At 37.5% G+C, this 12092-nt stretch overlaps 1 protein-coding gene across 7 annotated transcripts in view; it reads left to right on the forward strand.

Annotated features, from left to right (window-relative positions):
• Positions 1 to 12092, forward strand: part of NSD2 (nuclear receptor binding SET domain protein 2) — a 105890-nt gene that overhangs the window by 53924 nt on the left and 39874 nt on the right. For all 7 annotated transcript variants that reach the window (XR_008577045.1, XM_054825043.1, XM_054825045.1 and 4 more), the window contains 2 exons: positions 5982 to 6147; positions 11620 to 11786. Coding sequence is in view for 6 of the 7 variants with exons in the window: in XM_054825043.1 (XP_054681018.1) it covers positions 5982 to 6147; positions 11620 to 11786 (333 nt within the window). In the remaining variant the exon portion in view is untranslated. The remainder of the gene's footprint in view (positions 1 to 5981; positions 6148 to 11619; positions 11787 to 12092) is intronic.

Here is a 12092-nt window from a genome sequence, read left to right on the forward strand (position 1 = left end):
AATAAACAGAATATAAGAAGACAAAGTGGAAAAACTTAATACATTCAGTTGCTTGTGGTTTACTATCTAAATATACTCCCCCACATCCCAGAAGGTGGGAGCTATTTGGATAAACATAGGGCCTCTAAGGACTTGTTCTTCTGGGATAAACGGATTTACTGTAATGTGTGAATTATAATCTTTAAAAAAAAAAAAAAAAACAAAAAACAACAAACCCAAAGGCGGTTATGTTTGTGAGGATACTGTATTTTTATAGACAGAATCACTTAGAATGATTCTTCTGTCCTTTTCTTAACACTTAAGTTACCAGCCTTTTCATTTGAAGCAATAGTATATATTTGGGGTTTGCATAGATTTTAATCAGCCCTAGGTGTAATTTTTGGTTTCGAAGTCATTTGACTTCATGAGGTTTTTGTCCTCAACCACAGACTGAGAAGCCGTTTCTCTGTCCTGAATGACAGGACATCACTCATTGGGAAAGTAGCTGCATCCCTAATTCCTTTGCCTGAAGACTGAGTGGTGATTTGTCTTTTGTCAAATGAAATTCCTGAATTTTTCAGGAAGCAAGAGCTTAAGAACATAATTGTGATGGAGGTTTTTCAAGGAAGAAATGTTTGGAATCATTGTCTCATTACATAATTGTTTGTTTGCTTTTTTTTATAGTGTCCTTAATCATTGGTGAAGTCAAGTGACAGAGCAACATTACAAAAATAATGTTTTTTCGTTCTGTTGCTCTCTTTTTCTCCAGAGAAACCTACGACCGGTCCTGAATCTCTGAAAGGAATGAAGTTTATTCTATAGCGACTTCCTTGGTTCACTATCTTTCCTGATAGAGAGGCAAGAGAAGACAAAACATTTTTACTGCATAAGTCCGTTATAAAAAATAGGAGTATTAGTGGATGAAACACAGCACAAGCAGATAGCAGCACCAGAAAAATAGGTGATTTTGGTCAGAAAGCAATGCTATCTTTTCCAAACACTTTTGATTTTCTAAGTTTCTGTGTGGACCTCCAGCAGCCTGTGTCTGTAGCATGGCCTCCTATTACAGAGCACTCCAGTGGAAGTTCTTTGATACAGGAGGGAACTGAACTGAAAATGAAAACAGAAAGGGAGATATCAGATTTCTGCCAATTGTTCATTACATACTTTCCCGTTATATTGCACAGAGGAGAGCATTTACTGCCTTCACTTGTCTTAATTGTTCTCTTTTTTTTTTTTTTTGTCTAATATTAAATTCTGGTGTATTCTTCAATCCTCAACATTGTTCTTTGTCTAATCCCTTTTTGACAATTTAGTTAGATGAAGTTTGTTTTAATGATTTGTATAGCTTTCCAAGTTTGAATAGTGAAATAGTAGCTTTTTGATGCTTAAGGTAATTTGCAATAATTTTGAAGGGTTATAATTGCTTGCACATCTATGCACATGTGCATAGATGCATAAAATAGATAATCATAATATTAGTATCTCTACCACGGATCATTTTAAGAAGGGATAAAGTTATCTCAGTCTGACACCACCTAGTAAGCCTTCTAGGTGTTTTAAAAAAAAAATTGCCTTTGTCCATTGTTTACTAAACACTCAACATGGTGTTTTCATAACAGAGTCTACAAACAAACCTACAACTCTCAGTACAGTGAAGATGCTGCCCTTAAATGCATTTTTCTGTGGTCATTTTAAGAGAGTTTTAAGCTTTGAAGTTACCCATCACTCATGGCGTGTTCTTGTCTCATCATATTCATTAGTCAGACCAGAACTAAGTGGGAACTGATTGGATTCTTTTGATCAGATGCAGGCAAAGCTAATTAAATAGCAGTGTTTTCTATGGCCAAGCCATTTCTTTGAGCTGGTTGATTGCTGACATCAGTGTCATGGATTCTTGTCAATCAGCCTGTCACTCATCACTTATGAAAGTGCTGAGAGAAATGACAAATCTGTGAAATGTGAAGAGGAAAAGCATATTAGATTTTCTTTTCTTTTTTTTGGTCCTTCTTAGCCTATTGCAGCTGCTGGCCCAGATGAGGTTTTTAAGGATGCTGGTATTCTTCAAGGCATAATTTCTCACAGAAAATCTCAGTTGCAATAAGGGAATTACTCCATTCCACAGTCCATGCCCCCCCAGACCAAATAAAAACCATCTAGCTGCCTTTCAGAGCAAGTCTTTCTTTAGGATACTGATCCAGAAAGTCAGGAATTTTGATGTCTGCAATACTGAGTAGTGCAGAGCCTGTCAAATGGCCCTTGTAGTCCGTGTTAGGACTGGTCTGTGTGGGAGTCACCACCTGCTCACCCAGGCTTTGATTGCCCATTTCTCTTAACTTCTCTGCAGTCTAGTGTTTGAAAGGGGAGAAGAAAACCAACCCTGGAATTCCCTTCCAAAGTAGAAAAGAAATACGGTCACAAGCTGTTTCCTTCTTCTGTTTAGCATAACTAGTTTAAAGTTTGGGGCTAAGGTGATTGAGGTGGTAGGTATCTCAGAGGCTGCAGAGCTTGCCTGTAATTAAGGAAGGAGAGGGAGGGAAAATTCTGCAACTAAATGTATGTGTGTTTACTTTTGTCAAAACTGCAGTAAAAAGTAACCCGATGGGGCATACGCACAGCAGTCCGGACTTTCTGAGCAATGAAGGCGAGCAAGGACTGTGCTGTATTCCTCTGCAGCACAGAAAGCCCAACAGACATTACTTTGTTGACATTTATGGGTAGGAGATCTAACTAGAAATGAAAACAATTTCAAGAAATAAAAAGTCATCAAAAAGACACACAGAGCCAAAAATTGAGGGGTATTTTAAAATAGTATGTTTTTTGTGAGCTTCCTTTGCTTTACAGTTGTTCTCTAAACCAGGAGTTTCCCATCTTAATTTGCTTGCTGAAGTATCATCACATAAAGAATTGATCAGCTATTGCAGGAGGAGGTATTTCCTGTCTTCTGGTGCGTTCATGCAGGCCACCAAAAGTGCACTTCCAGTCCTGCCTCTCCATCTTCCACGGCTGCACAGATATCCTGTTTTGTCTGACTACATATTGTTAGGAGTCAAAATTTGCCTAAACAACAAATCCTATGCTCTTCTGGAAGAGAAACACCTGCAAGCCAAATTACTTTTTTCTATACCACTTTGTAACTTGGTTGGTGATTTCCTATTAAAAATTGCAGAGAGTACAAGTGTCTCATAAAGAAGCTCCAGCTCTCATTGTATGAGAACGTAGATGCTATCAGGGAGTGGGTGGCAAATTTGTTTAGAAATGCTCTCTTCTTTCCATCCCATCAATAATGTAAAAAACTCAACCTGGATACGGAAGTAAAATTTCTGCATATCACTGCCTTCCAGTATCTAGCATTTTCTGATGTTTTTAAACAATTTAAATACTTAAACATTTAATGCTATGCTGGCAGTTTTCAAAAATATTTTTGACAGGAAATATTGAAGAGAATGTTGATGTCCTACAGCAGCTTGTCTCAGAAGTATATGCCAGGAATTTCACCTCACTGTTTATTTACTGTTGAGATATCTATTAAATGGATCAGAGTAATTCCCAGAGTGAGAAAATCAAACTAAACCAGAATGATGTGAGAAAGTAAGATGGGAGCGAGCAAGTTCACAGTGCTATTTTCTATAGGTTTCCAAATACCCTCATATGAGAGCTCTTTAAAAAATCATTTATATAGAATTCTGTGCTGTATTTTGCCATTCTTTTAAAGTATGTGCATTTTATCAGTAAAAGAAAACATAAATACAACAAGCATTGTATAGATAAACCTTGCAGGTTTTATCAGAGTCCGTCATTTTCAAGTTTTTTTATCATGATCCAGTATACTAAAAGAATTCTGGGCATATTTAAAATTTGTGAAGTGCTTGTAGCTATATTGAAATGCAGTATTCACCCCTGTACTGCCACTCCTCTTAGATTATGCTGCAATAAGACGCACTGCTAGAGCTTTTTCATTATTCCAGCCAGCTCCCTCTCAGATGGTAGTCATAAATCTTTGCAGCTTGGTTACACTTTCTGAAAAATACAGGGACTCATAAATTAAAAATGAGATTCAGAATCCTGAGTAACTTTTACATTTCTGAAAAGTTAGCTTATTTTAAAAAGTATTTTCATCCCGCCTATTTAGTTTAAATGCTGGGAGTCGCTTTGTGTGTGTTAGGATTCATATTTTTCTGGATCTGTTCTTGGCATATATATTTCTTAATTTTTAGCTTTAAAGCATAACTTTTCATGTCATGTTTAACTGCTAGAAGGAGCATTTGATTTTTCACATCTGCTTGGAATCTTTTAGGTCCATTGAGAGTGCTGGACTTGAGGGAAGCTCAGCGGGAGGGGTTTTCTGACAGTCTTACAGAATCTTTAGAGAGCCAAAAACTTTGAGACATGGGAACATGGCTTTAACTGGAGGCACATGAACCAAGTCTGAATTCATCAGAAAAGCTGAATCACTGGATGAGTAACTGTCCCTAACAATCAGATGACATAGTATCATGTGTGTTTACCAGGCATAGCTTTAAAAGCTTTGAGGAAAGGAGATCTGAGTACATTAAGCTTCAGGTTTTTTGATCAGATGTACCTCTGTGTTTGAATAGCAACAAACCCCCCTCTATTCTGTTGCAGCATGTCAAAGATTTTTGTTGTTTGTGTTTGGGAAATAACGTGTAATTAGTTACGGTAGTACTCTCCAGATTTAAAAATCTGTGCAAGGTAACCTGATCTAGTGTGATTCAAAATAATGCTCCAAATACTTGTTTCTGCATTCTAGATTTCCATTTCTTCAGTGTTCTTTCTTTCCTCTTGCCACTTTTAATTAATTAAAACAGAATTTTGCTCCAGCTCTACCATTAAATCCACTGAAATACTGAAGCTCCACTCCACCTTCTGTATGTTGAGCTGGTAGTACACAATATGAATGATACAACATGTTGCACATAAATTTAGTAGAAAAATGAAAAAGCAAATTGAAGACGTGTGGGTTTTTTTCTGATATCTGAAACAAGATGAATTCTGTGCCTTTGTACATCCAGAGTTAGTGTTTACCTAGATAATGGTGTTCATTATTTATATCAAATAGAACAGATGGAGACAAAATGTGACTAACTTCATGACATAACAATGTCTGTGTTGCTGAACTTTGTTATGATCCAGTAAAAATGTGTGTCTGTCATAGGGGAACACAAAGCTCTCTTGTAGTAGTTAAATCTATCCCTTGAAGTGGAAATAGTTCTGTAATTGTTTTCCAATAGCTAAAATAGCTTTAGAGCACCAGCTGAGCACTCACAAACTTTTACTGCTAGAACTGGAACAGAAATAAAACCTTGCAAAAGGGTGCAGGGAAGGATTCATGTCATGAATTCTCAGTATGTAAAAAAGACAGCTGAAAGATGCAGAGTTTGGGGATTTTTGACTGGTTATATGTGTAGTTTCTGTTAAGACATAAAGACAGTATTTCAGTCTATTCTAGTTTGGGATTTTATTTTATTTTATTTTTAAAATCTAAGAACACATTTATGTGTATAGTGCTTAATTAATAATATTCAATACAGAGGGAGTCTGGGTGTTCCACGTTTATGGGCAGTCGTCGGTTACTGTGTTGGAAATTAAAATAAACCTTCCTAATGGTGTCTCAGCAGTTATTCAAAAAGATAAAATCAAACCACAACTTACTTGCCAGTATTCTAACTAAAAACAAAAACATAAATTGAACTTGGAATATTTTTGCTGTGAGAGAACAAAAATTATGACTTGAAGTTTCTATTACACATGAAGTATAATTATTGTTTCTTAGGAAACATGATATTTCTTTATTCTGGTGAACTATTTCTTATTTCCCTCCTTCCATTACCTCTCTCTGTGTTTTTACATATAATGAGAATGTTTAAACAGAATACGAACTGTAGTTGGTTCTTTGTTTTGTGCACTATTTAGTAATCCTAGTGCATAGTTGAAGAAATATGGTGATGGTATTTTTTTTTCTTTTTTTTTAATCTTTTAAGGCTCCTGCTAAGAGAGATGCAACTCAAAGTACCATCAAAGAAGACAAAGTCCATCTGTTGAAATATAATATAGGAGATCTAGTGTGGTCAAAAGTGTCTGGGTTTCCGTGGTGGCCGTGCATGGTTTCTGCTGATCCTGTTCTCCATTCCTACACTAAACTAAAAGGTATGTCAGTGATGCTACAAACATCCAGATTTCTTCAGGTGTACATGACCATTATTTTGGGAAAATTCCATTCTTCATGTTATCTGTCCAGTCGTATCGGTAACTGAACATGCTCCTTGTTGTCAAGAGGAATGTTAAAATCATGTAAACACTATTCTTGAGCATATTGCAGACAGAGTTTTTTTCCAGTGTGTCTTTTTAACTCTGAACATTCTCTGAAAGATATCAAAATTGTGACCTATGAAGCTGAAGTCTTATTAAAAGTACTGTCTGATGGTACTTTCCATTGTTTTTATGGAGATACTTGGAGAAGTGATAGGGGCTAAAAATTTTATTGAAAGCTAATGGGAAATAAAAACTCCTGATGATTATGCTTTACTAAAAGCAATCCCTAATTCAGACAGCTAAATTTTCTGTGATTCATACGATCAATACTCATATCTACAGACAACATTATTTGATTCTAAATGCAGGGACTACCAAGTGTTAACGAAATTTTTGAGTAGGAACCTGTACCATTTCCTCATTTGCAGCTTTGTTCTCTGTTCTAATACCTGAAACTTTTGAGGCTTATCTGTGCTGGTTGTAGAATGATAAAGTAATATAGGTTGGAAAGGAGTCTGCAAGTCACATGGTTTTCAAGTTAGAGCAGGTTGCTCAGGGTCTTGTCCAGCCAAATATTTGTCTTCAAGGATAGAGACTTTACAGCCTTTCTGGGCAACTTGTTATAGTGACTGGCAGCCATCATGGCAAGAAGACTTCTTCCTTTATCTAGCTGAAATTTCCTTTGTTTCAGACTGTGTCCATTGCCTTTTGTATTAGCACTGTGTGAATCAGGCACAATTTGCCCTTGGTGAGTCTGTGCAGGCTATTCCCAGACACCTTCTTGTCTTTCATGTGCTTGGCCATGTATTTACGTGAATTTGCCCCATAATCTTGCAGGCATTGAGAGTAAGCTAGTCAGCCTAGCTTGTAGTTCCCCATATTGTTCTTGTTTTTCTAGAAGATAGGTGCAATGTTGGTAATGTTTGTCTTTTTCCAGTCATCAGGTATATCCCCTGATGGCTGTGACCTTTCAAAAATTATAGATCACCCTTGGCCAACACCTTCATCTCCTTCTGAGGCATCCCACCTGGTCCCATAATCTCATAGATGTCCAGTTTGATTACGTGCTCCCTGACTTTTTCTTAATATGCTGTGGGTAGTACCTCAGTCTTGGAGCCTTTTATCACTAGACTAAGGGACCTGGAGGCTTGGGGGCAGATGTTACAGTTTAAAAGACAAACAAACAAACAAAACCCTGAGACTGAGAAGGCATAGAGTGCCACAGCCTTTTCTGTGTCCTTTGTCACTCGGTCTCCTGCCCCAGCAAGCATTCCTCAGCCTTCCTATTGCTACTGTTGTATTTACAGAAACTCTTCTTCCTGCGCAGTGTCCCCCTCACTAGTTTTAACTCCAGCTGAGCACTGTAAACTATTTTCTACTATGTTTATGCCAAACTGTACGAAAGTTTGGAAAACCTGAAAATGGAATCCAGAAAACTTACAGATTAAGGAGAAAAGCAAGAAGTTAATAGGAATATCAAACAAAAGTAGGAACATTACAAATTTGTTTTGATAGTTATGCTTCTAAATACTTCCATGTATTTTATTAGATCAAGCAAAAGTATCGGCTTCTGTTGTTATGAACAGAGTAGGGCATTTACTTGTCATTAGAGATTTCAGTAACTTTTAACTATGTATTTTGAAGTCTGGGAATAGAGCGTTTTTGTGGTTTTGTTTTTATGTAGTTTTCAAGGGCTCCATTGAGAACTTGGAAAATGAGCTAGAATATACATCTGAAATTTGGCACTGGAATGACGTGTTATTACAGCCAGTGTGGAGGGGCTGTAAACATACACGTAGGATTGGAAATCAGAATAATCTTGACACTTTGGAGGTGTGGTCTGAAAAACAATGCAGTTCAGTAAGACTAAGTGTTGGATTTTTTAGTGGTAGGTGATCAAGCTGGGAAATGAGTAGAAAGCTACATTTCTGCGGAAAGGAGTCTGAGAGTCATAATAACCCATTGCAGTTTTCTTAGCAGAAAGACCAAAGTCACACTAACATAAATTAATAATGCTGCTTAGAAAAAGCATGAAGTAGATCCTTTGCCTTGCCAGTGGTAGCATGGCCTCAGTGGGAATACTTTGTTCATTTTGGGCCATCTCATTTCAAGAAACATGGACCAAAGGGAGGAGGTTCTGAGGACAGCATGAACAGAAGCCTAGGAATCTACCTGCACGGGCAGACTGAAGGAACTGGAACTGTTTAATCGGACAAGGAGGAGCTAAAGGAGAATCCAGTAACCGGCCTTAAATAAGTTACATGCAAACAAGAAAAGGCATAAACTCTTCTTGTTCTGGGAAGAAGAGAGCTTAGCAGCAATGAATATTTAGACTATATATTAGGAAGAACTTGGAAGAGATAAAGATAGTGAAGCATTGGAGTGGATTGCCTGGAGAAATGGTGTGATCTCATTCGTAGGCGGTTTTTAAGAACAAATTGAATGAGGATCTCTAGGATTATAGCTAGACTCAATGTTGGTAGTAAAATAAATGGCTTCTTGAGAACCCTTTCAAGCATTCATACAATTGCTAGAATGGTTATTAGAGACTCCTCAGACAGATTTTTCTTGTAGCAGTCTTTCAGAGTTTTGATCAGGCAGTCCCTGTGATTTTAGTCTTTGGGTTATTATGTCTATTATGAGATAAAAGAGCTGGATTTTGAGAGAAATAAAGCTGTTTATTTGTTCCTAGCTGAATTACTCTGCTCCTTGAAAGGAGCAAGGTTTATGCTTCATTATCCAGAATATCTGTGGTAGCTTTTTATAAGAAACTATAGAAATAGATCTGGCAAAAAACGATGTCATATGTCTGAATGCAACCTATGGAGTACTAACAGAAAGAAGAGCCCACATACTTTGAGATGTTAACTTCCATCTCTTTGAAGTAATACAGATGAGGGTAATTTCTGATATTTGCTCTGGAGTTGGCTTCAGGCCTGCCTTTTCCTTCAGGAAGTTTGACTAGGTCTGGGCAGCCATCATAACTGATAAATGCACACTGATGTGCATATTTCCATCACTATGTATTTCCAGTCTTGTATTATCTTCCACCTACCATTTACTGTTGAGGCACTATCAAAAGTCTCCTGTTCCAAACAGAAGAGTTCTTTTATCTGGGAGTTGTAGAAATACTCAGCTAGGTCTCTGTATTTCTCATTTCTAGGATTAAGATCAACAGTGTTTATAAACAATTAATTTCTGGATGCTGTTCAGACTTGAGAAAAGTTTGCAACTTTCAACTTGCAGGATGCACGCTTTCATGTAAGAAGGCCCATACTGAGTCAAACTAAAGCTCCATCTCATTCAATATCCTGGCTCTGACTGTGGTCAACCACAGGTGCTAGGTACAGAAAAAGACAAGTAATAGTGATGGGTCCCCAGAACACTCTCCCAAACCTTCAATAACTCATGGTTCCAGGATTCTGTGAGCCCAAAATGATGTCTTTGTATATAACAACCCTTAATGAATGAATTCTGTTATTTTATTCAGGAGCATTGATACGATAGGACAAGAGGAAATGGCCTCAAGTTGCACCAGGGGAGGTTTAGATTGGATATTAGAAAAAATTTCTTCAACAAAAGGGTTGTCAAGCACTGGCACAAGCTGCCCAGGGAAGTGGTTGAGTCACCCTGGAGGAATTTAAAAGACGTTTAGACGTGGTGCTTAGGGACATGGTTTAGTGGTTGGACTGGCAGTGTTAGGTTAACGGTTGAACTCGATGATTGTAAGGGTCTTTTCCAACCAAAACGATTCTATGATTCTGTGGATTCAGCCCACAGAAGATATCTGAAGATTCACAGGTAGGTTCAATGATTCTAGTGGTAGGCACTATTATTTAGACTCCTTAATTAGGCAGTTACAGCTGTGCAGCATTATATTGTAAAAGGAATAGAGTGTGTCTGTTTGGAACTGGGCTGTTGGCTGCTCAGAGGCAGATCTTTACAGGTGGTTATAACTGTAGTCTGTGCCATCTCTCTGCAGCTAGGACATTCTGGTAAAATATGAAAATTATCCTTTATTTCATCATCAACAGATTAAGTCATCGGAGCTCAGTAGTCCCTAGTGTAGCAATATTTTCTTGATGCGGACAAAATAATTACTGTGCGAGAGAATTGCTCCTGACTGCATTACTGGAACATGTGTTAGACTACTGGATTGGATATGTGATGCATACAGTCCCAAGACCTTTCCCTATGCCATTTCTCTAGATTCTCATATCTGATCTCAAATGAGTCACTGTAAGTCTAGAAAACTCAGTAATAATAGTGCCTGAAGCAACCGACCAGAAGTATTTGCTGATTAAGGTAGAAGATAGGCAGTGTATGAATAATCTAGCAAAACTGAGACCTAGTTTGAAGATGTCTGTAACAGAGGACTGTGACTGTTACTTGTTCTTACTGGGTAGACATCCTTACCTGATTTCCTCTTCCTCCCAGACTACATTAGACATACTAATGTGGTGATACATTGAAGAACCATAGATAGTGGGGGGAGGAGGGGTAACATCCTTTTCTAGCAGGACTGAATTTACAAACACAAAAGTGTCGGTTATCACAGTTAAAACCACCTCTATTTTAAAATGAGACCCTAATTTGAATACTTAGCAAATCTGCAAGTTTCAATGAAGGAGATGCTAAAGGACATCTGAAGTCTGATTCTCTTACCTCTGCCTTTTAGAAGTTTGTTGTTAACTGTGAACTCTTCAGTGAATTTTAAAGGTGGTGTCTTCCCCCTTCACAGTGGAATAGCTGAGTTCTTTAGAAGGGGAAGGTGGTATGCCTATATCTTACTGCACTGAGCCACTATTCCTCTTTACGGTCTTAGAAGAATGAATGTTTCTTGTCTAGGTTTCAGAATTGTTCTCTTATCTTCCTGCTCTCCCTTCCACCACCTAAATTCTTTTCATTTCTTACTTTGATTCCTTGAAAGCTTGCTTAAGATGAAGTTGTGATTGCCAGTGTTAAAACTAGCTGAAGAATATTAGAAGATAAAGTTTAGACTAATCAGAGATGAGGCTGAGTGCACACGCTATCCAAGCTTTGGAAACTTTTTCAAATGTAGCATTTTCAGAAACATCCAGGCCTACGCATAAGTTAATATACATGGAAAGCACTGACAGATGATTGTAACCTTAAATTAATTTAGCAAAGCATGTTCTTGTTTGGAATTAAACTATTGGGCTTTTGTGTCAAACTTCAGATTAGAGCTCAGAGACTTTCAAGATGCTTAAGTGAGTTTTTGAAAGGTTAATCGGTTGTGCTGTGCTTTTGTCATGGTAACTATAGTAGCTTACAAAAGATTTCAAGTCTGAAAGTGTAGAGGACAACCTAAGTTGTATCTTACATACATTAATTTTTAATTTTCAGGACAGAAAAAGAGTTTTCGTCAATATCATGTTCAATTTTTTGGAGATGCCCCAGAGCGAGCCTGGATATTTGAGAAGAGCCTTGTGCCCTTCAAAGAAAAAGACCAGTTTGAACAATTATGCCAGGAAAGTGCAAAACAAGCCCTCACTAAAGCAGAGAAAATAAAGGTAAGAGGCTACTAAGTCAGACAAGATTTGCAGCTTTGTATTTTACTGTTACAGGTATGTACGGATATAAATAGATACTCTAGAAAGCTTTAAAGACAGTTTGTTTTACAGAGGCTTGTAGTCTTATATTTTGCTTAGACATGCAAAGAATGGGATAACTTACCACTGTTTGTTACTTACTAGAAATCAGTACTCTTCTGCTTTGTCATAGATTCGTGCATGGCATCAGTACTACCAAATACAGTTCCATTTGAATGTCTGAATTATAAGTATACGTTACACTTAGTCTCTTGGAATTGTTTTGTG

The sequence above is a fragment of the Grus americana genome, chromosome 4, assembly GCF_028858705.1.
Source record: "Grus americana isolate bGruAme1 chromosome 4, bGruAme1.mat, whole genome shotgun sequence".
NCBI classification, from domain to species: domain Eukaryota; kingdom Metazoa; phylum Chordata; class Aves; order Gruiformes; family Gruidae; genus Grus; species Grus americana.